At 49.8% G+C, this 26,372-nt stretch overlaps 1 protein-coding gene and 3 long non-coding RNA genes across 7 annotated transcripts in view; 2 read left to right on the top strand and 2 right to left on the bottom strand.

The window, feature by feature from the left end:
- The window catches only part of LOC118354281 (uncharacterized), a 42,503-nt gene extending 40,327 nt beyond the window's left edge, over positions 1 to 2,176 (bottom strand). Inside the window, exon 1 of the long non-coding RNA XR_007409703.1 lies at positions 2,071 to 2,176. This is a non-coding gene — a long non-coding RNA (uncharacterized LOC118354281). The remainder of the gene's footprint in view (positions 1 to 2,070) is intronic.
- The window catches only part of LOC118354280 (uncharacterized), a 20,281-nt gene extending 3,431 nt beyond the window's left edge, over positions 1 to 16,850 (top strand). Inside the window, exons 2-4 of the long non-coding RNA XR_004814498.2 lie at positions 15,602 to 15,705; positions 16,129 to 16,278; positions 16,378 to 16,850. This is a non-coding gene — a long non-coding RNA (uncharacterized LOC118354280). The remainder of the gene's footprint in view (positions 1 to 15,601; positions 15,706 to 16,128; positions 16,279 to 16,377) is intronic.
- GLRX (glutaredoxin) lies at positions 12,317 to 21,366 on the bottom strand. 2 transcript variants are annotated; one of them, XM_025437608.3, is made up of 3 exons: positions 20,909 to 21,366; positions 15,131 to 15,250; positions 12,317 to 13,538 (listed from the first exon to the last, which is right to left on the bottom strand). In XM_025437608.3, the coding sequence occupies exons 1-2, from the start codon at positions 21,113 to 21,115 to the stop codon at positions 15,137 to 15,139; spliced, it is 321 nt and encodes a 106-aa protein (XP_025293393.3). In that variant the 5' UTR covers positions 21,116 to 21,366; the 3' UTR covers positions 12,317 to 13,538; positions 15,131 to 15,136. The 2 variants fall into 2 exon arrangements, with proteins under 2 accessions (XP_025293393.3, XP_025293392.3); XM_025437607.3 differs by having other exon boundaries at positions 12,317 to 13,543; positions 20,909 to 21,356.
- LOC112653852 (uncharacterized) lies at positions 19,648 to 26,372 on the top strand. 3 transcript variants are annotated; one of them, XR_007409702.1, is made up of 6 exons: positions 19,648 to 19,699; positions 22,917 to 23,197; positions 23,405 to 23,470; positions 24,047 to 24,172; positions 24,278 to 24,416; positions 25,209 to 26,372. It is a non-coding gene; the product is annotated as an uncharacterized LOC112653852 (long non-coding RNA). The 3 variants fall into 3 exon arrangements; XR_004814496.2 differs by lacking the exon at positions 19,648 to 19,699 and having other exon boundaries at positions 22,546 to 23,197; positions 24,067 to 24,172; XR_003132578.3 differs by lacking the exons at positions 19,648 to 19,699; positions 24,047 to 24,172 and having other exon boundaries at positions 22,546 to 23,197.

Below are 26,372 nucleotides of genomic sequence, written 5' to 3'. Positions count from 1 at the left end.
CTTTCTCTTTCTAACCCTCATTACTTTGGATATGTTAAGAAAAGCTGATCTTGTATGGGACCTTAGTATTAGTAGGCACCAGGGGTACCCAGACTGCTATAGGGTACCAGGGCAGACATACTGATTGCTTGTTTCTTTCTTCATATATTTATGTCTCAGAACAGGAGTCCCTATCAGGTAGGGTTTGTGATACAAGAGGATATTTGGTTTAATCTTCCAAGCCCACCTAGCATTGCCCGTGGTTGAGAGAGGTGACGATCACATGCCTGATTTAACCCTTGGACTGGACTTTAACATAAAAATTTCCCAAATAGGGGTCCTCAGCTTTTAGCACCATTTTAGAAGCATAACAGCTGCTTAAGAAACATCTGTTGAATGTGAGAGGACACAGTTGTTGGAGAGCCCAGCAGACATACTAGGTCTGAGGCAACCACATTGACTGTTATGGCCCAGATGTCCCATCTCTGCTTAGGGACCAGGGGCCTTGGCCCTGGGGAGGGGCACAGGAGACACAATAGAAGCAGGGTGAGGCCCCACCTTACTGGCAGGGCCTTCGGTGAGTAGAAAGTGCTGGAGGCCAGGAGACACCCAGGAATAACTTTGGGAGACTCGGGAGGGGGGGCCTATGTCATACAGTCAGGAGTATAATTGAGTGAAATTTCTGTTACACTCTGAATGAATGAATTCATTGGAATTCCATAGGCTGGAATGAATTCCATAGGCTGATGGGGCCTGGGCAAATTGAAGTATCATTTATTATGTCACCATTACCACTTACTGCACGTCTACTAAGCATTTTGTCAGGCATTTTGCATGCATTCTTTCCTGTGGAAGAGACACTGGAGCATAGGAAGGTAGTCTGGTGGGCCGACTGATGAAGCCAGACTGCCTAGGTTGATTCAGATCCCAGCTCTACCTCCTGCTAAGTGACCTCAGACACGCAAAATGGCTTCTCCTGGACAGTGTGCATTGATGAAATGGAGCTGATGGATGTAGCAACTTCCTAGTTTCATGGGGAGAGTCAGTAAGGTCATATGTGTAAAATGCTGAAGCCAGTGTCTGGCACAGAGTTAGCACTCTTAAAAGTTTTAACTGTTATTATCATCTTATCATCCCAGCAACGGAGTGGGCCAGGTGCTGTCAGTAGGTCCGCTTTAAAGTGAGCACAATGAGGAATAGCCTAAGATCACATTGTTAATAGCCAGCACAATGGAAAGAAGGAGAGCTTATTCCAAAGCCCACATGCTCTACCGAGTAGCAAACAGCGTCCCCACCCTTCTCCCAGGAAAGTCCCACCTTCTCCCAAGGTCTACTCTGACCATGATTCTTCAAGTGCTATGACTGGTTAACATAGCTACCTGGTAGTTAATATTTGAAGTAAATAACCCGGACTGAAGCCTGGAAAACAATCAACATATCCTGGCAGGAAGTGATCAGAGCAAAAGGTACCTGGTTGTAAGACACATTCAGCCCCAACAGTCAGAGAGTGAAGTTTCCCTGTTAATCCTCTTGCATCTTAATTAATTTTAATTAGTGAATTTTAATTCTCATAAGAGCCCAAACTGAAGAGATTTCCTTAGCCACAGGCATACAGCTAGGACGTAGCCCAACCAGAATTTGAATTCATATATATATATATATATATATTATACACAGATATATATACATATATATACATGTATATGTATATATATGTATATATATCTGTCCTTGGAATAGCAATTTCAGGTCTTAGGCCAGTTCCGACTGGAGCTTTACAACTTTGATGAATGTGGTTTCATTGAACTGTACATGGGTGGGTACAGTTACATGAGCTACAAAACATGCCTAAATAAAGTTAATTTTTTAAAAAAGGAAGAAGGAAATGAAAAGGCAGAAATGTAGTTAATGGGGGAGCAAGAGAAGGGAGGAAGAAGGAAGGAAGGAAAGAAAATAAAACAAAAGTAGCTAGAAAAATGTTTTCTAACTGGTCTAATAACCACTGTAAACCTATGGCTCAGTGAAGACCAGCAAAACTGGATAAAAACTTTTATTTCTGGATAAATGGATTTAGAGCACAATTGATCCTACCTGTTATGACCCTAAGTCACCTCCTCCCATATCATCCCTCCAGGCTGGAGATACCTCTCAGGGAGCCGTTTCCCCACCGTTCAGCCATTGTTGTCTTCTTCCTGTATCTCAGGGAAAGGAGAGAGGTTGTAAGTTTGTTTGTATTTGGGGTCTGGTGAGGCTAAGAGCAGAAGGTTTTTTTATTTTTTGTTTTTAATAAACTTTATTATTTTTTAATATTTTACTTATTGATTCACGAGAGACAGAGAGAGAGAGAGAGGCAGAAACACCAGCAAAGGGAGAAGCAGGCTCCTCACAGGCAGCCCAATGTGGGACTTGATCCTGGGACCCTAGGATCACACCCTGGGCCGAAGGCAGGAGCTAAAGCGCTGAGCCACCCAGGGATCCCCTAATAAACTTTGTTTTTTAAAGTAGTTTTAGAACCTACTCAATAAAATTGAGCAGAAGATACAGATATTTCCCATATACCCCTGCTTCTGCACATGCGTAGCTTTCCCCATTATCCACATCCCCCACCAGAATGGTGCATTTGTTACAATTGGTAGACTTACACTGATACATGGTCTATTTCTGGACTCTGTTATGTTCCATTTATCTATTTGTCTATTCTTATAGACACTTAATACCACAACATCTTGATTACTAGAGTTTTTTTTTTTTTTAAGATTTCATTTATTTATTCCTGAGAGACACACACACACACAGAGAGAGAGAGAGAGAGAGAGAGAGAGAGGCAGAGATACAGGCAGAGGGAGAAGCAGGCTCCATGCAGGAAGCCCGATGTGGGACTCGATCCCCCGTCTCCAGGATCAGACCCTGGGCCGAAGGCAGTGCCAAACCGCCAAGCCACCTGGGCTGCCCAGATTACTAGAGGTTTTTATAATTAAATCTTGAAGTCAGGTGGTGAAGTCCTTGACATCCTCCAGCTTTATTCTTCTTCAATATTGTATTCAGTATTCTGAGTCTTTTGCCTCTCTGTATAAACTTTAGAATGAGTTTATCAACATCCAAGAATAGTCTCTGGGATTTTGACTGGGATTGTATTGAGTCTATATATCAAATTGGAAAGACCTGACATCTTGACAATATTGACTTTATCTATCCATGAACATAGAATATCCTTCCACTTGTTTAGTTCTTGGATTTTGTTTTTAATCAGACTTTTGTAGTTTTCCTCATATAGATTTTTACATATTTTGTTAGACTTATACATAAGTATTTCTTTTGGAGGGGGTGCTAATATTGTGTCTTTAATTTCAAATTCCCTTTGTTGCTGGTATATAGGAAAGTGACTGATTTTTGTATATTACTCTTCTATTCTGCAACTTTGCTACAATTGCTTACTAGTTTCAGGAGTTTTTTGGCAAGTTTTTTTAGATTTTCTACATAGATGATTATGTCATCTATGAACAAAGACAGTTGTATATCTTTCTTCCCAATCCGTATACCTTTTATTGCCTTTTCTTGTCTTATTGAATCAGCTGGAATTTCCAGGAAGATGTTGAAGAGGGGTTGTGAGAGGGGACATTCCTGCCTCATACTGGATCTTGCTGGGGAAGTTTCAAGTTTGTCACCATTAAGTATAATGTTAGCTGTGGGCTTTTTGTGGATATTCTTTATCAAGTTGAGGAAGTTCCCCTCTATTCTGTTTACTGAGAGTTTTTAATCATAAATTGGTGCTAGATTTTGTCAAATGCTTTTTCTGAATTTTCTTGCAGTGTTTTTGATCTCTATCATTCCATTTCTTGGCATTTCCAACTCTCCACTCACATTGCCCATTTGTTCTTGCCTGCTGTCTGTCTGCTTTGTCCACTAAAACCCTTAGCATATTAATCATGGTTGTTTTAAATTCCCAGTCTGATAATCCCAACATCTCTGCCGTATCTATATCTGAATCTGTGCTTTCTTTCTCTTCCAATTGTGCTTTTTGTCTTTTAATATGCCTTACCATTTTTTCACGATGTACTAGGTACCTGCCATAAGTAAGACTATAGTAATGTGGTGGTATGATGTGTGGAGGGAAGGGAAGCCTTCTGTGGTCCTTGGAGTAGGTTTCAGGTTTTAGTGAGCCCATGCTTCTGGACTCTAAGCTTCACGTGTCAGCCCCCTCCTTCAGCCATGTAGGATAGGATGGCCAGACTAGAGTTGGGTATCTCCTTTTTCCCTTGTGGAAGACTACAGGGGGTTGAAATTGGGTTTTCCCCTCCCCCAGGTCAGTTAGTTTCTGATAAAAGCCCAGCAGCTTAGGCCCCAGTTAGAGTTAACTCCTAAGAATAGACCTTGTTAAGAAAAACAGAGTGTTCTGGAATTCTTCAGACGCTTTTTTTCCCCCTTTCCCCTGCTGGAAGCATGAAGGGACTTTTCTCCAGTATTTACAGTGAGAAGCTGGTTATAACTTCAGGAAGTAAAGCTCACAAAAGTGTGGGGGCCCCAGTCATCTGGGGGTGGCCTGTAGTCCACACAGAGCCTCCAGCAATTCGACAGTTACAGGTTTCCCTAGCCTGGCACTAATTCTCTTGGAGCTCCCTGCTCTGGTCAGTTGTGATTCTCTGCATCTGGCTGTCTTAACAATTTGGGAAGCAGTGGTTTACCCTGTGACTTCATTCCTCTTATGGATCTCAAGAACACTGGTACTGTTTTGGTTTATTCAGCATTTTACTTGTCATTAAGATGGAATATCAACTTCCAAGTTTCTTACGTATTGAATTGGATACAAGTGCGTAAGTTTTTAAAGTTTATCAGATAAAACGCTTAGATTCTCAAAATGAATGCAAATCTTGCAGCCAGCACATTGTGTAGCTCACATTGTGGTCAAACTCGTTTGACCATCAGACCTCCTTTTTCATGTGGCATGGAGTCATTGTTTTTAAGAACCTACTCTAGGAAACTCTGAGCACAGAGACAGTCCCTGCTGGAAAAATATCAGATCATTTCTTGTGGTTGTGGTTTGGTGCTCAGAGACCCGCAGAGGCCCTTTAGTCATTCTTTTGGACCAGGAAACACAGGTAGGTCTTCTTCACAATGAAAGGCCTAGTGAAGGGCAGCGTGGTTATCAGTATCTGCTCCTGAAGCCTACTAGGCTCAAATCCTAGCTCTGCAGAGAGACCCTGGGCAACTTACTTAACCTCTCTCGTGTCTTAGGTTTTACATCTTTAGAATGGAAATTATGGTGATAGTATTCGGCTTATCAGGCTGCCGTGAGGATCACATGAGTGGAAAACATGTTCAAAACTAGAATGAGCTTGGCACCGGGTGAGAGCAGCTGGGTCTTTTTTCCTAAGCTCCTTTTGTCATAACATCCAGACTTTTAGATTCTTTGTCAGCCAATGGGTATTCTATAGCCCTTTAAAAATGCCTAGGAAACATGGGATAAAATGCATTATACACTGACCTTCGGATGAGTTAACTGTTACCCGATACTGCTTTTAGACTGCAGCTGTTTTCTAGATTCTGATCTAAGTAGGAAGACTGAGGACTAGTGCTGTTAGCCATCTCTTTGCTACAGGGCAATAGTTTCTAATATTTCCAAACTGTGGACAACCTCCCTTCCTCATGTTTTCAGTATTAAAAGATGGAGCAGACCACAGCCTCTCCACGTATAGTGGTTGTGCTTTAACCATCGACAGAGAAAACAGTAATGGTCAAAAGGTACTGGAAATGCTGGGATGCTCTTTTTTTTAGAATAAATTAAGTATTGGGGTGTCTGGGTGGCTCAGCCGGTTGAGCATCCAACTCGATCTTAGCTCAGGTCTCGATCTCAGGGTCATGAGTTCAAGCCTCATGTTGGGCTCCACGCTGGGCATGGAGCCTACTTAAAAAAATTATATAAATAAATTAAATAAGAAATAAAATAACTAAAATCTTTAAAAAAAAAGGATTGCTGCATGTACATATAATTAATCAAAATATTTAAGATTTTATTTATTTATTTGTGAGAGACACAGAAAGAGAGGCAGAGACACAGGCAGAGGGAGAAGCAGGCTCCCCACAGGGAGCCCAACGTGGGATTGGATCTCGGGACCCCAGGATCATGACCTGAGCAGCAAACAGATACTCAACCACTGAGCCACCCAGGTGCCCCTACATGCAGTGATTCTTTAAATGAATTTATATTTTATTTCCTGTTGCTGCTGCTGCCATACAGGAAAATAAACCAAGAAAACCTTCTAATTGGGTAAACCAGTTGTTTACTGTTATTGAAATAATAGAAAAAATCGGGGATCCCTGGGTGGCGCAGCGGTTTGGCGCCTGCCTTTGGCCCAGGGCGCGATCCTGGAGACCCGGGATCGAATCCCACATCGGGCTCCCAGTGCATGGAGCCTGCTTCTCCCTCTGCCTGTGTCTCTGCACCTCTCTCTCTCTCTCTGTGACTATCATAAATAAATAAAAAAAAATTAAAAAAAAAAAAGATTTAAAATAGTAGAAAAAATCCATGCAGTAAAAGATACATAGAAAGGCACCTCTTTATGTATACCTGTGGAAAATGGGATTACCTGTGTTTATTCTCTGACCCTCTCAATAGTCCTGAGACCATGCCAGGGTTCTGCAGGCCACAGGGTCCACTCTCCTGAAGTCAAAGAATAACCAGTGGGGAGGAGAGGCCTCATATTGAAGATGATCCCATTAGTAAGGAACACATATCCCTCACTCCTCAAGTTCCTATAAAGGGGGATTTCTCTTCTCTTGCCAGCTTGGGGTGTGTTTGAAGAGGTGCTGTTCCATCCCTCCTTTGGACAAGGGGAATTTTTCCGGTTATATTAAGGACAGTCTTTGAGCCAATGGGCCATACCTGGGTGGGGTAAGTTGTCCTCAAAGGTGGTCCAGAGCCACATTTATCCCCTCCACAGTGCTGCCTGCCTCAGGCTTCCTGGGTTGGGAAAAGCACAGCTCCTTTTGGGTTAGTCTGCATTTTGCCTGTCTCAGGCTACCCACAGTCTTCCCTTTGGGGAGGCAGCCTGTAGCCCATCTTTTCCTTCCCTTGCACTCTGGGGCCCTCTCCCATCATCCAGTGACTGGGTTTGTGAGGGACATCTTCCAAGCAAGCAGCTGGGTGAAGGCAATCCGAGTCGGCTTCATGGGCACACTCTTGCCACACACGGGGGCTGCACTTGAGATGCTAGGGGACAGCCCTCGTGGCCACATCTTCTGGTTGAATTCTCTGATTTCCCGGGGGTTGTCAGTTCTTCGTTCCCAGAGCGGATCCTCTGGTCCCTGTTTGACACCTCTGGCTAGAAGTCAGGGCACATCGTGGTAAAGAACATTCATATCTGATCCTCACGATGGCTTGTTAGAATAATAAGGAAAGGCGTAGAAAAGCCTCACTTAAATACAGCCTGTAATTGTACTTATAAAGTATTCCAAGTTTCACACAAGCCACACAAGAGAAAATCGAGAAGGCAGTTGTTTTGCTCTTTCCTGAGAAAGCTCAGCTGCAGGCACCCAGAGGCTACAGCCCTGCTAGCAGGGAGGGAGGACCTTGACTGGACAGAAAGAACCAGAAGGCATCAAACCCCAGTTATGCTAGGTGCAACCCCAGAAAGGTGACACATAGTTCTGCACTTCCATTGGTTCCCCTAATACCCCTGCCTCTCTCCTCCCTGCCTCAGCTTTGCACAGCTCACCAGAAAAGTCACCTGGGGACAGCAAATATAAATTTGTGTGTAAATATAGACCTGTGTTTATTTTATTTATTTATTTATTTATTTATTTATTTATTTATTTATTTTTTATTTATTTATTTATTTTTAGACCTATGTTTAAGTATCACCTGTTAAACTAGAATTCCATTGATTACATTTTACCCATTCAAATGTTTAGTGTATTTAATAAGAAAAGACTGCTATTAATATAAGAAAGAAATCGTACTTAAAATATTTTAGGAGGCCGGTTCTTTAACAGATTTCCCAGGACCTGCTAACATTTGCGAGGGTACAGTGACTTGGGGAACGTGGTTTCTCTTACAACCAAATGTTAAGATCATGGTCTAATAATACTTACCTGGGATATAAATAGCATGACTGGGGCCACGCTGACCCATTTATCAGCCTAGGTGTTATTTCCCCTTAAGGGCCATCTTTGGACAGCCTTGAACGTGGAAGAACTCGGCTGGTAGGTGTCCCCGCCCCCCCGAGGGGGGGCAGGATGGAAGCCACGGACCTATGGCTGCAGTTAGTAAAACAACACACGTGCAAGAGGTCGAATCACTTTCTTTTAAAGTAAACAGGGTGTAGAGCTTTGGCTGTGACTTTTTTGCCTGGTTATCCTTGTTGCTTCCTCTGCCCACCGCTGGTGCCAAGCTCTTGGCGCCCTCCGGGTGACACCCCTTTCCACGCCTGCACATCACGCAGGGTTGCCCAGCAGGGAGCTGACGGCCAGAGGAGATGACGGGAGAGACCGCGCACCCCCAGGCTGGCCTGTCCCTTTCCCCTGCTCAGCAGCCAGAACCCGGCTGTAGGGCCCCCCAACCCCCGCCGTGACACTGGGGAGACTCACTGGCTTAAAAACATCCAGGAACGAACCTCTGGGGGATCTTCACCTAATCACTCATTCATTTATTCATGCAGACATCTCAGAGCTATTTATCCAATGCCTACTGTGTGCAACCAGTCTTAGTGCTGCAGATACAGCAGTGAATACACAGACACAAATCCCTGGCTTCATTTTAGTGAAGATGGACAGCACACAAAATAAATCACATTCTGAATTAAGTGAGGACTGCTCTAAAGAAAAATAAGGAAGAGGGATAGGGAATGTCAGGTGGGAGGCCTTGTTGCAAAGGTAACTTTCTCACAAAGACTGTGGTGAAGGTCACCAGTTGATGAGCCCAATCCACGCACACAGGTCTTTTTTTTTTTTTTTTAAAGATTTTATTTATTTATGAGAGACAGAGAGAGAGAGAGAGAGAGGCAGAGACACAGGCAGAGGGAGAAGCAGGCTCCACACAAGGAGCCTGACATGGGACTTGATTCCGGGTCCCCAGGATCAGGCCCTGGGCTGAAAGCAGTGCTAAACCACGGAGCCCACCGGGCTGCCCTGCCCACAAGCCTTCTAACCAGTTTTTGGTGCCTCATGCTTAAATAGGTGCCAACAGCCAGATCTCAAATGTTCAGGGCAGGGCACAGAATGGCCTTCAAATATAAAGCAGGAATAGAAAATAGGGACTCAGGGAGACTAGAGATAATGCAGGACTCAGAATACAGCTTTTAGAAAAGCTCCAAGTATAATTAGTATCTTTGAGAGATTTAAAAAAAAAAAAAGGTGTTTGGATTTATAAAACAAGAACAAGAGGAAAAAGTAAAAAACAAGAACAAAAAACACAACTAAGAAGAACTCTGGGAAATAAAACAAATCATATTTGGAAAAAACTCAGTAAAAGTAAAAAATCACAATAATCTCAGATAAGCTATTGCATTCATGGAACTAAGACAATTCTATAAAAAAGGAACATTCAAATAACACTGGAGAGCTGTTGGCAGTTAAAAACCTGATGTCAGAAATGAAAAACTCACTAGGAAAATATGAAGATAAGGATGAGTAATTCCCTCCGGGGGGAAAAAAACAAACAAACAAGAGGAAATAGAACAAAAATTAAAGGGCAAGTCCAGGAAAAGCAATATTTGACTACTATGAGTTCCAGAAAGAGAACACAGAGAAAAATGGAGGGGAGGAAAGTATAAAATAACCCAATAAAATTGCCTCTGGACCCTCCAAGTTTCCATGTGGTCCCAAAACGTATGAAAAGAACTAGACCCTCACCAAGGCATATCACTGTGATATTTCAGAGCATGGGGCTTAAAGGGAAGATTTGATAACCTTCCAGAGTATCAAACAAATAAGAAAACCAAACAGGTCCTCTACCAAAGACTGAATCAGAATGGCCTCAGACCTAACAGCAGCACTGAAAACTAGACAACGGGCAGTGTCTTCAAACTTCTGGAGGAAAACGATTTCCAACTAGAAGCTATCGACAGGGGAACTCGGAGTCAAATATGAGGGTAAGCTAAAAAACATTGTTAGACAAGCCAGATTTCAAAAAAACATACCTTCCATGCTTTCTTAAAAGCCATGGAGTATATAGTCTTCTGGAATAAAAAAGAAGGCTAAAAAAAAGACAAAGGCACAATCTGCTCACTTTCATTTCCACGCTCCCCTTCTTTCCTTAGGTGTAGACCTCCGGGAGTTTTAGCTGGGCACGGGCCTTCCCAGTGGGGACCCATTGCAGCTCCCTGGGGGCCTAGACCGAGTTCTGGCCGATGGGCTGTGAGCAGAAGTGGTGCCTACAGCCCTTGGGGTGACTGTGACTCGGTGGAGCAAAGCCTCCGGCCTGCCTCTCGCCTGTCGGCAGAGAGAGAAACAAGCTTCCACCGTAGTGTGACGTCTTTGGTAAAGCAGATTAGCTGTAAGAAATATGTATGGAGGGCACCTGGGTGGCTCAGGGTTGAGCATCTGCCTTCAGCCCAGGGCATGATCCTGGGGTCCCGGGATCGAGTCCCACATCAGGCTCCCTGCGTGGGGCCTGCTTCTCCCTCTGCCTGTGTCTCTGCCTCTCTCTCTGTGTCTCTCATGAGTAAATAAATAAAATCTTTAAATTAAAAAAAAAAAAAAGACATGGCAAGGGGGAAACAGGAGCTCGAGCCCAGGAGAGAAACCAAGTCCTCGGGGGACAGTGAAGCGAGCCGGGCCAGGCCCGAGAGGCGGCGGCCCAGAGCGGGCCGTGGAGGGCTCTCCAGTGTGGCCTGTCCTTCGTTTCCCGTGACGTGAGCGGAGAGCCCAGAAGAGCCCGCAGCACACGGTCACCTGAGGGTGCCTTGTGCGGGTGACCCTTTCATTCTTCCCACCACACCTGCCAGCTCAGGCCCCCCCCCCCCCCCCCGCCCCGAGGGCAGTGTGCTCTGGCGCCCCCCGGAGCTGGAGGTGGGCCGGAGAAAAGGCGCAGCGGCCCACTTCCCTGGACTCTGTTTCCCCGGGATGCCCAGTCCTCGTTCCCACGGGCGCTTTCCCCGGCACGCCCTCGGGGCCACCCCTCGGGTACCGCCAGGGAGGTCGAGGCCCACCGTCCTCCCCAGGCCCGTGCACCTGATGGGGGGACCCCGCCCTTGCCTTACCCAGCCCGGCTGTGTTTGCTAACGCTTTTCAAAACTAAAATGTGTTGCTGAGGGATATTGAGGGCGTGAAACTACAGAGAAGCCCCAGCACGATTACAGCAGAAGTGAGCTAGTGACCCCCTCTGCGGCGGCGGGAGGGGGTACCTGTACCTCGGGAGGGGCGTCAGTCCCCGGAGGGCCTCGGTTCCACAGGCGCTTCATTCCTCAGCCTGGGAGCCAGACGTGTGGCTGATAGTTTACCCAGAACTGTGCGGTCTGCGCACTCAGACCTATTTCTAACTAGGCTCCAACGAAACTGATCCACGTGTGGTCAAAACAGGGCTTTGGGATGGGCGGAGAAGGAAGGGCGTCCCGTATTGTTTGACATCTTAAGCCTCGTGCCTGTATGGCTTTGATGAAAGAGATCCTCTGTGCTAGAAACTGGGCACACAGGATGTTTAGGTGGAGACTCTTGCCTTTGAGTATTTCTGAATCTGGCAAGAGAGAAGAGCAGTACAGAGCATTCATGGCAGTTCAGCCCTATGAGAGGGTTTTTTTTTTTTTTTTTTAATGTCTATTCATGAAAGACAGAGAGAGAGAGAGAGGCAGAGACACAGGCAGAGGGAGAAGCAGGCTCCAGGGTCACACCCTGGGCTGAAGGCAGGTGCTAAACCGCTGAGCCACCCAGGGATCCCCGCTATGAGAGTTTTGAAGTACCTATATGTAGAGTGCTTTAGGACACGGAAGAGAGAGCAATGGCTTTTTTTTTTTTTTTTTTTTTTTTTGCCAAAAGGTAGTGAGATGAGAGAGGAGGTACAGGGGAGATAGTCTGTAAATCAGGCCTTAAAGGAGAATTTTGGAAGTAAATCAAAGGTGAAGACGGTGTCTCAGGACGAAATGTGAAAGTGTGGGCAAACGGTCTGGAGGGGATTACACACTGTGCAGGTTGCCTACTGCACAACCTCCAGGGGGCAGCCCCAGTGTTGTGCAGTTCATAACCTGCACAATCATCCACAGCAACCTGGTTGAAGGGTATTAGGTTAAGAAAGGGAAAAATAGAATGTGAAATGAAACTGTTATTGATTCTAAACATTATTCATTAGGTTAGTGTTGACATAGTCAAATTGTCATTTCAATAAGAAATTTGAAAATCACACGACCCATTTGTACTCAGTGAAGGAAAATAGCATGTGCCTTTATTTATAATGGTAGGGGACAAACATGAATACAGTTTGAATGCGGTGTACTTCACATTAACATGATTCCTTAAGGTATTGAGGATATAGAAAAGAAACAGACAAAAATCACCATCATTTAACCATTCACATTAGGAACAGCAAAATTAATATTGCATTTCTAGAACAAACTGCACCATAAGAGTGGAGGGGGAAAAAGGAGAGAGAGAGAGAAAATCATTTAGGACCACGCCTCTCAAGTATGGCCACTTTCATAGACGTATTCTAGGGAGAGGGGTTTGCAAGTTTTCTGTGATAACATTTTAGATGTTGTATTTTACTTTTGTTCATAATCTAAACAAGTTAAGACACACTTATTGAGGATTACCTGTATGACCACCGTGCATAAGAGAGATGCCCCATGAAGGCAGCAGCTGTGCTTATACCCCTATCTCTGTGGCACCAAGTGAAGACCAACTGCGCTTAATTTTTCATGTGTTTCTCAAATTGGGTCCTCTAGACCCTTCCTGGAATTGTTGAACATTTCCTAGGAGCTCTCTGAGTTGTCTAGGTTAAGAACACTGATTCGGAGCAAAGATTCTCAAGATAGGGTGGAGTGGGGTGGGGATCATGACTGGAGAAACATGTAGCTTGAAAAAGCATATCAAAATACCTGTTGCTTTCATGATGCAAATTCTATAAAGTCAAATTCAACAAAGTAACTTTCAGGCAGTAGCAGAAAACCAGTTACAGATTCATCCTAAACTTGGATCAACTTGGGATAAACTTGGTTGAGAAACACTGGCTCTGAGGTAGAAGAGTCCTAGCATATGGAGAGCGGTCAGGAGGAGACACGTGCCAAAGAGAAAGGACACCTTTTGGGTCACTGAGTGAATCCCAAGCCATAGCTTGTCATGGTCTTTTGGAACCCAAAGGGCCAATCGAGAAGAAACATAAGATACCCATCAACTTTCTCAGACCTGTGGTTTGGGGCAAGTTGGTCCACTTTTAATACTGAATCAAAAGAACAAAAAGCTATTTTTGCCCAGAGCCCCCTCACTCCCCCCCCCCTTTTTTTTTTGGTTAACATATTTCAGAATTTTAAATAAACAGTTGGTTGCTGTGGCTGTTAGCCCCGGATCCATCCGCCAGGAAGTGTGGTTATCATTTGAAATGCCATCCAGCTCTCAGGGGGATATCATCCTGGGGTCTGCTCTGCCAGGGAAACAAAAGTCAAACAAGTGGATTTTCTTGGAAAGGTAAATTCCCCTCATTTTTTTTTCCATTACCACAACACTTACTCTTGCCTTTTAAGCACATTCTGTTACAAATGGCCCTGAGCTACAGTTGGCAGTAAAATAATGAGATCCTAGAACGCTGGAGGACAATGCAAATAGACCTTGTGAATAAGGGGAGCGCTAAGCCCCCCCCCCCCAACACAGAGGTAGTTGGGGAAATGGTCTTTCATATCTTCCCAGCAAAGTCATTAGTTTTCTTCCATTTTTACTCTAAGCCTAAATTGCTCCAAAGTGTTCCAGAATAGGAAACATTTAGCACCACAGTTAATTGGGGTTTGAGTACTCGGATACGTGGGGTGAGGCCAGAAAGCTACACAAGCAGACGTGGTGTTCACTTGCTGCGAGGACGTTGTAGAATTGTGATTAGGAGCTTCCTAAAACTGACTACTTCATTTCAAGGTACTCAATTTTTTTTTTTTAACTTCTGTTGCTATTTTGAGTGACCACCACAAATGACACACACACATTGCTCAAGGGTAAATTATTAATTCACGGGCAATAAATACCTCCCAAAGATATTTTGGTCTATGAACCATACATTGGTCAAAGTCTCCTTTGACTTTAAAAAAAAAAAAAAAAAGACAACTGAGTCTCTCTGCTTGTGAGTCAGTGGAACTGGCCTACTTAGCATCTAGTGAACAGTAACAAGAGCTGGGGCAAGACCCCAAAAGTACCCCGGTTCTGTTTTGAAGAGTTCATCACCCCGTGGCTTTCCATTCAGCCAAGGGTCTCCTTTGAGTGGCAACTGTAGGAAACTTTGTTCTGACATTTGGTAAGCCGATCAGATTGAACTGATTTGCAGTGTAAACACAGGTAATGCCAAATTACCTCGTTTTCCACACTGTGTTTAGAATAATCCTAATTATTTACCATGGCCTGTGCGCCCTGGCGCCTGCCCCCATCTCTTGCTACTCTTCCTTCTCATTGCACTTCACTCAGTCTGTTCTTGCTTTCTGTTCCTTGGATAGTCCATACTTGTCAGCTCAGGGCCTTCGCACCTGCTGTTTCCCTGGCCCTAAAAGCTTTTTGGCCTTATCTTTACATGGCTGCTCCTTATCAAGCAGGTCCCAGCTCCGCCAGCTGAGAAAGGCCTTCCTTCACCCTATTAGCTACATTTCCTCCTACCCCCTGCCTTGTTCCATCACGTTATTCTGTTAATTTGTTTCAGGAATTATTTGCTTATTTGGTTTTGGTGGGTCCACCTCTCTAGAACAGAGGTTCCGTGTTAGCATTTGGCTCATCCCTCTACTCTCCGTCCCTCACACAATGTGTGCACATAGTAAGTGCTCAGTAAGCATCTGTGAAATGAAGGTCGAGTGAAAGGATTTCCTCCTGTCCACACAATCTCTTTGCAAAATAGGAAACTCATAAATGACATCGCAGTTCTTTAAGTCACCCCACATCACTCTTTCTCTAGCTGAACTGCCTTTCTGGAGGGTAATAAAATCCAGGAGAACTCTGTCATCTCCCGGTGTCCCTGGCCGGCACCCCACCCTTCTCTCACCTGTAATTATTGCAGAGCTCCAATCTGCTGTAGCCGCTTGCACAGTTCCCCACTCTGATTCATTTCTATCAGATCGCTGCAGCCACCGATACAGTCTCTTCCGATAAAGACCCGAGGCACCTAAAAAAGCAAGCAAACCAAGATGGGTAAGGAGTGTCACTATTTGGTTAGAAAGAATGACAATTTTTTTTCCTTCCTTTAAAAGTTTCCTGTGATTCCAAAGCTTTTAAAAATCGCTTTACAACCTCCTCTTGCATATTCTTTCAGGTCGGAACTTTGCTGTAATCGTAAAATTATTCACCAAAGAATGTTCCTAGGCCACGGTGTTCTTCATGTGGAGGATGCTGTGCGTTGAGATGGTCTAACTTGTCAACATAACTTAAAATTTTCGTTCTCGAGAAACACAGTTCAGGGAAAGAATTTTGGTTGCTGCAGCTAGACCACCTTGGTTGCATTCTGGTTTCTCTGTAGCTGGGACCACACCGGAGCCCTGACGCTGAGCCATGACAACCGGGAAGGAGTTGGTTTCTCAACACAGCTAGAAAAGCATCTGCATCAGGTCCCAGCCCCTGACTGTAAGATTCCCAGTCCGTCAGAGTCATCTGTCTCTGTTGTGAGCTCTGTCCTCAGCTGGGGAAGGGGGGTATCGGGCTCCCCCGTTTTCTGTCTCCGGCCTTTCATAATATGTTCAAGTGCTATAGCTCCGGGACGGAGGGCTACTTTGGTTTCACCCCTGGCACGTGTGGGTCACCCGAGGCAGGCCAGGCCGGCAGAGTCATTACACCTGCCAAATGCAATCGTCCCCGGTCACACTCGGGCTCCCTCCGTGGTGCTTCCAGAGTGTTTTTAGAATCCCAAGGGAGGAGGAAGTCCTCTCACGGTGGCCCAGACCACTTCCAGGCTAACTTGTAAAGAAAAGCTGACAGGCAGTGAAGAAACAAGCGCAGGACAGGTCACCTGACTGTCAGAAGCCAGCAGGCCCTCTTCCTGAACCCTAGGAACCTACCAGAAGGGGCAGGAGAGATGAAAGACAGAGGGCAGCGAACGTACCTTCAAAGCTCTTGATTTTCCTCAAAAAGGCATAACAAGTCAAGTGAATTTTTTAAAACACGAGGAAGATGAGAAAGAGGGCTGAATCACTACTTCAGGTAAGTTTTTACCGTGATTTTATTAAGAAGGGGTTCTGGGTGGGAGTGAGCTTTACAAATCAAGGCCAAATAGTAAAAGAACCTGCACTACATTTCCAGGGCTACTTCCTGTGCCTGGAGACTGGGCACGAGCACACCGAACTGCATCCCAGTGACGAAGCGCACGGATGTCCTCTCCAGTCCCAGACAGCAGCGCCTGCTCCACTCGCCACCGGGGCCCTGTGGCCACTTCCTGGGTGGGAAACTTAGCAAGGCAACGTATTTTTATCAGCAGACGGAACAGCTATGGGAAGATGAGGGCAGAAATCTAAGTTTTCCTTTGGGTCCTGTCCATTATTTTAGAAAACCCAAAGCTCCCACTGCTCCAAATTATTGGGGATCTTTTGGCTTTTGTCACCCTGGGAACACAAGGCGGTGGTCAGGGTAGCAGCAACTGCAACAGAGCCCCGGTGTAATTGTAATGTCACTGTACTGCAGAGCTCCTTCTTCAGAGGCATTGCCTGATGAAATAGAAATCATCTGAGCTTTATTTATTTGAGGGAGAGAGGGCGGGAGGGAGTGAGGGAGCATGCGTGCTGGCACTCACACAGGAGTAGGGGGAGAAGCTGAGGGGGAGGGAAAGGGAGGAGGAGAGGAATCTCAGGTGGACCCTGCACTGAACGTGGAGCCCGGCGCAGGCCTCAGCCTCATGACCCTGAGATCATGACCTGAGCTGAAACCGAGAGTCAGACACCTCACCGACTGAGCCCCCCAGGCACCCCGAAATCACGTGAGCTTTAAACAAGCAGATGCAGTCACTCTTGAACTTCTATATTTTCAAAGAGAGCGGAGCGGTTGTCACTACGCCTCCCACTTGCCACATCCCCACCTCCGACCGGGCTGTTGGCCGAGACGGTTTGAACCCGTTGGAAGGAGGCCCTGAGGAGCAAGGGGTCCTCACCGTAGGCCCCACCTGGCAAAGCAGCTGGTCTGCCTGCGAGCCCAGAGGCCCCCCTGTCCTTACGCCCACCCCCCAGGGGAGGCCACAGCGCAACCACTTAAAGCACAGCAGTTACTGGGACCTGCGACAGAGGCTGGGCTCCAGGCTGCACGTGCCAGTGTGGGTGACCCGGCTGCTATCTGCTGAGGAAGGTGAAGACACCCGTGCTCTGGGGGCTCCCCTGCAAGCCCCAGCCCCCTCTTCCAGGAACTTGAGCGCCTCTTTCTGTCAAGCAGCAGAGAGACAACTGCCACCATTCAAACAAGCCGCAGGACCCTGGGGCCTGGACTTCCCTGGTGCACCTTGCCCCTCCCCAGCCCGGCTCCAGGTGCCCGGAGACAGACCCTGCTGCTTCCCAGACTCTTCACCACCTCCCTGGCAATGCCCCGGGTGCTGCCACCAGCAGTTTCCATCTGAGTAACTGCTAGAGCCTCCAGATGTCTCCCAGCTCCAGGCTGGCCTTCCTGCGCTCACTTTCCCCCACAGACCCACGCTTTCAAAACTCAGGTTGGGTTACTCCCCTGCTCACAACTCTTTAGTGGGATCTCGTTGCACTTCCGAAGCCACAGTCCTTGGGACAGCCTGAAAAGCCTTCCCGGCTACACCCCACTGCCTCATCTCCTCCTCCTGACTCACAGGGCTCCAGCCACACAGGCCTCCTTGCCAGGCATGTTTCTACCACAGGACCTCTGCACCTGCTCTTCCCACTCCCTGGAATATTCTGCCACTAAATTTCTGCATGCATGGCCCTCTCACCTCCCTTAGAGACCTACTAAAATCAGCGAGGCCCTGATGGCTCTGCTTAAAACTGTACCTTGATGCCTACTGTCCACCTCCCTTTCCTCCCCAGAGCAGTGATCACACTGGCCACCTTCCAACAAACTGTTTTATTACTTCTTGTGATTACTAGAATGCAAGTTTCACAAAGGCAGGAGTTTTTGTTTGTTCTGCTCCTGGCACTTTCCCAATGGCCAGAAAAGTGCCGCTATATGTAGTTGGTGCTTAAAAAACTGCTGCATCCAACAAAATTAACCTTCAGAAGTGAAGGAGAGATACTTTCTCACATAAGCAAAAATGGGGGAACCTTGTTGCCAGTAGAGCTGCCTTGCAAGAAATGTTCACAGGAGTTCTTTAGAGGGAAGGAAAAGGTTACAGGTCAGAAACTCGGATCTACATGAAGAAAGGAAGAGCATAAGAGAAAGAATAAATGAAGATGCTGAGCCAGGAGCTTTGGCCAGAGCAAACCCCAAACACTTTCTCCAAGTACACGGCCTGATTGAAGACATGGGCTCCGGGCATCAGTCAGGTCCTGCTGGGCTCCTACTGTGTGCCCGTCGCCGGAGGTCATCACAGGGAAAGGAACACAGCAACTACTTCCAAGTGTCTAGTCTCTTCAGGTATAAACCCTTCCTTATGAGGGAACGTGAAGCACACACCGTAAAAGGATCTGTTCTCCCCTTTGGAGGAATGCATTCAGGACCCCGGAACCCATGGAAGGCCCTTTTAAAAATTCAAAAACAGACTTAAAAGACTACAAGACAAATTGTTGCTTTATGAAGAAATAGGGAAAAACAATGTGTCGAATGTAGGAAGAGGTTTCTCCTGCTAAAAAGATGCTGCTAGGCTGACAAGCGGCTCTCAAGATTTGTTGGATGTTGGAATTTTTTTTCCCCCTTGGTAGGAAATAAATTATTTTTTCCAGCCTTATTAGGTATAATGAACAACTAAGTTTGTAGATATTTAAGGTCTACAACGTTATGGTTTGGTAATACATGCACATTGTGAAATGATCACCGCGATCAAGTTAATTAACACGTCCACCACCGCACATAGTTAACTTTTTATGTGTGTGGTGAGAACACTTCGGTCTCCTCCCGCAGCAAACCGCAAGCATAAAGGACAGTATTTATTAATGACAGTCCTCACGTTGCCCACGAGATCCTCAGAACTTCCCCATCTCTGGGACAGACCTTGTACCCTTCAGTCTGGGGGTCTTCACAACTATTGATGCCTGGCTCCCACCTCCAACGTGTGGCTGAACTGGTGAGGGGAGTGACCTGGGCAGCCGGAGTTTTTACAGCATCTTCGTGTGATGCCAACGTGCAGCAACATCTGGGAGCCCCCGCCGCGAGGCACGCACCCATCACGGGGTCCCGGGCAGTGCTGGCGCTGCTCTCTGGCTCGCAGGCCCGGGGCAGCCCGCCCAGCTGGTCCCTAAGCAGCTGGCGTCTCTAACCACGATGGCCTCCACTGCAGGACCTCTCGCTCAGGCCCAGGAGTCCTCAGCTCACAGCGGGGGCCCCGGGAGCAACAGGGCCACAGGTGTAGCCTCCCTCTGTGCCAACAGACTGATGGCTGAGGAGAGGCGCGAGAAACACACCCCCCCCCCGCGTGCTTCCTGCTCAGAACTCAGATAAAAGCCTGGGAGTCCAACTGAAGCAGGTAATGTGCTTCTGCAGACACAGTGTCCGAGAGGATGCGCATCCTGAAGGGGGCTGGGGTGGGGGGGTGGCCGGTGGCCCCTGCCCCACCCGGTGCCAGATCTGGCCATACCCCCCAGAAGCTGGGGGTGCTGAGGAAGAGGAAGCCTTTCCAGGTAGAGAAAAGCAGTTCCTAGAGGGCCTCACAATCTATGGGAGCCAAGGGGACTTGGAAGTCCCCTGCCTGTCTGGTCTGGTGGCCGAAGGTCCTTGAGGATCCCCGAGGTGGCACCTCGCCCAAGGTCACGTTGCAAGCCATTGTGAAATCCAGGCTGGGACTCTGGCCCCTGAACTCCCTACCAGGGCGGGCCTGGAAACATCTGTAACATGGAAGAAGGAGCAAATCGTGACCCTTTCCAGGGGAGGGAGTGAGTTAAGATAGGGAAGAGGGAGCTAAGGGCCTTGTGGTTAAAGGGCGCTTAGAGGGAAGACCGAAGGCCGGCAAGTCCCCCTCGGCCGGATGAACTCGGGAGAGGGCGTTCAACGCGCAGGTCACACTTGCCCCCGCGCCCCACTTCCCACCCCGGCCGCAAGCTGCAAACTGTCATTTCCCGGCAGTGCTTGAAACAAAGGCCGGCGGGGACAGCGCTGGGGCCGCGAGCCTGACGCACCGCACCGGGTCCGCCGCCTCGGGCTGCAGCCCAGCTGCCGTCCCCCTTGGGGTCCTCGCCTAGAGACCCCCCAGCGCCCCGGGGCTGCAGCCCAGCTGCCATCCCGGCGGGGTCCTGGCTTAGAGACCCCCCAGCGCTCCAGGGCTGCAGCCCAGCTGCCGTCCCGGCGGGGTCCTTGCCTAGAGACCCCCCAGCGCCCCGGGGCTGCAGCCCAGCTGCTGTCCCGGCGGGGTCCTCGCCTAGAGACCCCCCCAGTGCCCCGGGACGGCAGAGACCCCCCAGTGCCCCGGGGCTGCAGCCCAGTTGCCATCCCGGCGGGGTCCTTGCCTAGACCCCCCAGCGCCCCGGGGCTGCAGCCCAGCTGCCGTCCCCATTGGGGTCCTCGCCTAGACGCCCCCCCCCCAGCGCCCCGGGGCTGCAGCCCAGCTGCCGTCCCCATTGGGGTCCTCGCCTAGACGCCCCCCCCCCCCAGCGCCCCGGGCCGCGGCGCATCCCCGCTCAGCCCCACAGGGAAAGGGAATGGGGGCGGGGGAGCTCCGGCCCGGCCTCGGGGAACCCACCGTCCTGGCGCCCGTGAGCTTTTCCAGATAGTCTTGAATGCTGCTGGTGTCGCCCGCGGCCGTGATGTCGACGAATTCCAGAGCCCCCGGCCGGAGGGGCAGCGCGCCGAGCAGCTCCTGGGCCCTTCGGCAGTAGGGGCAGGTGGGCTTGACGAACACCACCACCTTCCCGGGCTGCAGCCTGCTGCTCACGAACGCCTGGGCCATGCCGACCGCGGCCCCGGCTCGGCTCCTCGGCTCGGCGGGCGCCCGGGCAGCTGGGCTGGAAGCCGGGCCGCGGCTGGCTCGGGTGTCGTGTCGGGGCCGCCCCGGGGCGGGGCTCGCCGGCGGCCTGCTCCGGTTTTAAAGAGGCCGCTCCGCGTGCTCGGCCGCAGGCTGGGGTGGACCCTCGGCTGGGGTGGACCCGGGGCTCTGCCCCGCAGGCGGCGTGGTCCGCCGCTTTCCCCGGCCGCCCGCCCTTCGGGAGAGCCTGGGCAAGTCACCGGGGTGGGGGGGCATGACGTCTGCGGGGGCGACATGACGTCTGCGGGGGGCATCACATCCGCGGGGGGTGGGGCATCACATCTGCAGGGGGGCATCACGTCCGCGGGGGGGCATCACGTCTGCAGGGGGATCAAGTCTGCAGTGGGGGCATCACGTCTGCAGGGGGGTGGGGCATCACATCTGCAGGAGGAGCATGACGTCTGCGGGTGGTCATGACGTCTGCAGGGGGGCATCGCATCCGCGGGGGGTGGGGCATCACGTCTGCGTGGGGGGGGGCATCACGTCTGCTGGGGGAGGCATCACGTCTGCAGACCAGCACCGGGGAGGACACGGAGCCGGCACTGGCTTCTCGCCGCCAGGTCCCCGCGTCTTCACGCAGAAGCAGGATCACTCACGAAACACTGAGATCATCTTAGAGGAAGTGAAACCCAAATTGTGACTCTGCTTCCCATCTTGACGTGGCTCCCAGGGCTTGGTGGCTGGCCTGGTGGAGGGGTGTTTGCGGCCTGATTGCTCTCGGGGAGCTAGTTCCCAACCCTTAAAAAGTCTCCACGGAGGAATCTGGTCTTGCAACCTGTCTCCCTGCGATGTCGGGTCAGGTCCATTTGTGGCAGCAGCGGAGGAGGGGGGGTGTCCAGCTCAGCAGGCCCCGAGTGACCCTGGCTTTTCACAGGCCATCAGCTAGTGCCTGCCTTGGGGACACCTGCTTCCCCGTTGCCACAGCCTTGGAATCTGTGACCCTTGAGCACCGCCTTGCCATGAAAGCGCGTTCCAACACGCACCCGGATTTCACACTGCGGGTTCAAGGAGGGTATTTTTCTGGGTGACCCTCGGATGGTGGCCGTTCGGTTTCACCGTTTGGGGAATGCAGCGGTGCAATGACTCGGCCACCACATTCACGTCCAGGGTCCTGAGACACAGAGCAGGGGCTGCGTGGTGTTCTGGCCTGTGCGGCCGCAGTGCTCCTAGGCCTTCCGTTCTAGGCCCTTCTGACCCCTCAGGGCGCAGTAAGTTAAATAAATACACCAAGGAAAAAACCCACCTTTAGAAGTGAATCCTTTTCTGCGGGAAGTTCTACGCTGAAGCTGGGGTGGGGGGCAGTGAGGGGCGCCTCCACCCCAGGGGGGGGGGGATCAGGGACTGGGCCACGGGAAGAAGGTGGACTCCCAGATGCAGCTGTGATCGTCACTAAGATCAAATGGCAGAGGGAGAAGCCTAGAGTTCGAGTCACATAGAGGAGCTCCCCAGGGAGCTCCCGGCCATGGACAGACCGGGCTTCGGGGGGCCTGGGGCAGCTTGCGGGGTCACCTCCCCCCTGCAGAAGCACAGGGCCGGTTCTCTGGCCTCCACCACCCCCCTTCCTTTAGGGGGCTCTCCCCGGGTCGGGGTCTCTCCAGGGACCTCAGGGGTGCTGTTTTCTGTTCCCCGGTGCCTGGGGTTCATGGTCAGACCTTGCACCTGGCTGTTCCCTCTTTGCTCACTGTCTGGGCCGCCCTGTCGCTCTCTGTGCCTCTTTTTTCAACAGCTGCAGGCACTGTTCCTTGTTAAAAACCATCATCACGGCCAGCTTTCATCTCCTTTGACCCTGCTCACCTGGCTCTACCCCTTGCCAACAGCCAGGGCTCAGGAAACTTGCTGTTGGCTTGCCCTCCGTAGTCCTCGCCACCACCTCCCACTGTCCCCCGCTTGCTGCGATCTGACCTCCTCATCTGCCTACCATCCTGCTGACGCTCCTCTGCTGAGTCACAGGGTGGCCAGGTTTCCTGACAGCCTATCTGCAAAGTGTGGGTGTGCAGGGAGCGTTTGGTAAGCTGGTGGAGTGGACACAGGGTCCCCGGGGGGCTGGGTCCCTGGGGCAGAGACTGGGATCACAGGGAGACTGTCTTCCGCCCCAGGCTCAGCCCTGGCCTTGGGACAGATGGCCACCTGCCGAGAAGGCATTGGCCTGAGGCGCTGTGTGAGCCACGGAACTCCAACAGATGACAAGTAGGGGGTGTCCTCTTCCTTTCTCAGAAAATGCCGTGGCTCCCGCTCAGGGAAGAAGTCAGAAGAATACTCCGCTGCTTTGGCGTCACCAAGGTGTGTGGCTTTGGCAGAGCAAGAGACGGAGGCCCTGCGCCAGGGGGGCCGCGGGGGGCCCTGGCGTCAGATGGGGGTGTGGGGGCCAGCACGTGGACACTCCGCTCGGGCCTGTGCACCCCACTCCCAGGGCCTCAGAGAAACAACGGGAAGCGAGGACTCGTTTTCAGGGAGTCCTGGCTCTGCAGAGGGTTGGCCACAGGCCGGTGATGCATGTGAAACGGTGGCTCGTACTGCCTGTGTGACCTCGCGTGTACCACGGGCCGATGGGGCCCGGGGAAATCTGGCCACAAATGAACATTTTTCAGGCCTTTTCCTGACTTGCCGCCTTTGCAGGTCACCATCCCCTCTTGAAGCTCTCTTCTTTGAAGAGTCATTTTCCTGTATCTCTGGGCATCCTGTCTCACATTCTTTCTCAAGAATTTTGCCCACACATGTGGTCTATCCTGTGGCTTGGTCGTCTTCTCACTGTCACTCACCACCATCCCACACCCTCCTTGAAAGACGTCATCTGCCCACGTGGCTCCAGCTAGCACCTGTTTGCTGATGAGTACTGAGTTTATTTTTCTTATCTAGATTTTTCTCCTGAGCCTCAGGAATGGATAGCTCGTGGCCTATGGAGAAGACCCACTGGGGGTTCCTAAGGCATGTTAGCCTCAGTGTGAGCAAAACCGAAGGCACCCTCCTCTCTTCCATACCTACGTATGTTCCCATGAGCTCCAGCACCTGCCTTGTTGACCTGGGAGGGTCTGTACTACACTCCCTGCCCCCCCAACCCCGCCCATGCCCCTGCTTTTGTTTATACAGAGTGATCAGACTAAGGATTTGGCCTCCCCTGTACCCCTCTTTCATCCTGCCTGCCGGCCTTCAACCAGCCCTCATCAGTTCTCTGTCAGATTTTGTTAGCATCTCCATCTTGGCCTCGCAGCTGGAGACAGATGGAAAGGTAAGGGCTCCCCCCTGGGCTGGGCCTCGGATCTCCTTGAAGGGGTTCTTGGGTACTTCGAGGGAAAGCACATGGATTTAGATTTCAGAGCATCACACAGAATATAATTCCCCAGTTTGTTTGTTTTTTTATAGCCCTAGCCTCCAACTGGATATCTCAATTTGGATGTTTTAGGTGTAAATTAACAGAAGACCCAGTTAAAACTAGTTTTGATTAGGGCTTTATTTTCTTTGGCTCTCAGGAAGTTGGGAGGGAGGAAGGTGGCTCCGAGGGTCAGTGATCAGGGGCTCTGGGGAGACGTCTCTGGGATTTCCTGGGTCCTTCCCTGGTGGCTGCAGCTGGTCCAGCCATCATCTGTACACCTGTGTTCAAAGGTGGGAGGTACAGGGGGCACAGGCAGGGCATTCCTCCTTCCATGCTTTTTCCCCAGCAGACTTGCCTTATATCCCCTGGGCCGGAACTGGTTCGCTTGCCCACCCCACAGTCAGGGTCTCTCTTTCCCGAACACTTTGCTGAGTTCTCTGGACCAGCGGGAAGAGATCAGTAGTCAGCCTTCCCCTGGACCGCATGCGGCACTCTGATTTTATTGTCCACTACCCCCTTTCACCATCAAGAGCAGGGGGTGCTTTCCCCCATGCTTCTCAAGGTAGCTGCATCAGAGGCAAGGGGGGCATTTCTGTCCTGCTTAATTACTCTTGTGTTTCTTAGAAGGATGACTTTGGCCACAAGGAACAGAAAGCCCAACTCAAACTGGTTTGAATGATAATATAGATCTTTTTTTTAATCCTCCAGGAATAGGGCCAGCTTTATGGCGGGCATAATTCAGTGGCCTTGACTCCATCTGCCTGCCCTTGGCCTGGGATGGGTTCACCCTCGGCCTGGTGGTGGGATGCCTCAACTCTGTGAACAAAAATGTCCTGAGGAAGCTAGAAGTTTTCCCACAGTAAGCCTCCCCTTGTATCACTGGTCCGAACTGTTGCGTAGGCTCACTTCGGGCCCAGAGATTAGCAAGAGGAATGGGGTGACTCTGCTTGTGGAGAAGATCAGGCCAACTGCTGGAGGGAGATGGTTTCAGCTTGTCCCGAGGGGACGGGCTCTGCTGGGGAGGAGTGGACTCCGGAGCGAAGCTGCAGCTCTCGAGGAAGAAGGAAGGGGAAGATGCATGCCAGCGGGGCAACCTGCAGTTTTCATGGCCAACTCTCAGGGCAAACTTCTTAGAAGCAGTCAGCCGCCAATAGGAACTTCATCTTGCTTAGTCGGACCAAGCTGAAAACACTGAAATCAAAGATGGGCCGCTTCTCCTGTTCCACGCAGTATGTTTTTTTTACTGAGGTGCAGCGCCTTCCAGGCCTAAATGTTTTTTTAGCAGTTTCCTGTTACTGCTTGCCCAAGGCAGCTCATCAAAATAATGCAATAAATAAATATCCCCCTATAGCAGGTACCTGCCGTTTGCAGATAGGAGAGCAGACTCGGGGAGTTTGCAGACTACTTAAAATCACAAGTGACCACTGTTGAGTTGGCGGTTTGAAGTCTACCAAGCGGAGCAAGGATGCCCCGGTGGGAGCGAGGGGCCGGGCAGATGTACAGTTGTGGAGCTTCGGGAGCCAGTGTCCAAGCTGGCCCTCGGTGCTACTGGCCTCCTGGAATTTGTATCCTGTGTGGTGGGCCCCTCTTGCATTGATAGGGCTGCCATTTATTAACCAACAGGATGTTGTAGGAATGATGGATGTGACTTCTGAGAGTAGGTCCTAAAAGACATTGTGGGGGTGCTTGGGTGGCTTAGTTGGTTAAGTATCCGACTCTTGATTTTGGCTCAGGTCATGATCTCAGGGTCATGAGACTGAGCCCCACATCGGGCTTTGTACTCAGTGTGTAGTCTGCTTGTCCTCTGTCTGCTCCCCTCCTCCGTCCTTGTTCTCCCTCTCTTTCTCTAAAATAAATTATATATATATTTAA

Source organism: Canis lupus, chromosome 3 (genome assembly GCF_003254725.2).
Source record: "Canis lupus dingo isolate Sandy chromosome 3, ASM325472v2, whole genome shotgun sequence".
NCBI classification, from domain to species: domain Eukaryota; kingdom Metazoa; phylum Chordata; class Mammalia; order Carnivora; family Canidae; genus Canis; species Canis lupus.
This window is presented reverse-complemented; position numbering and strand designations above follow the sequence as displayed.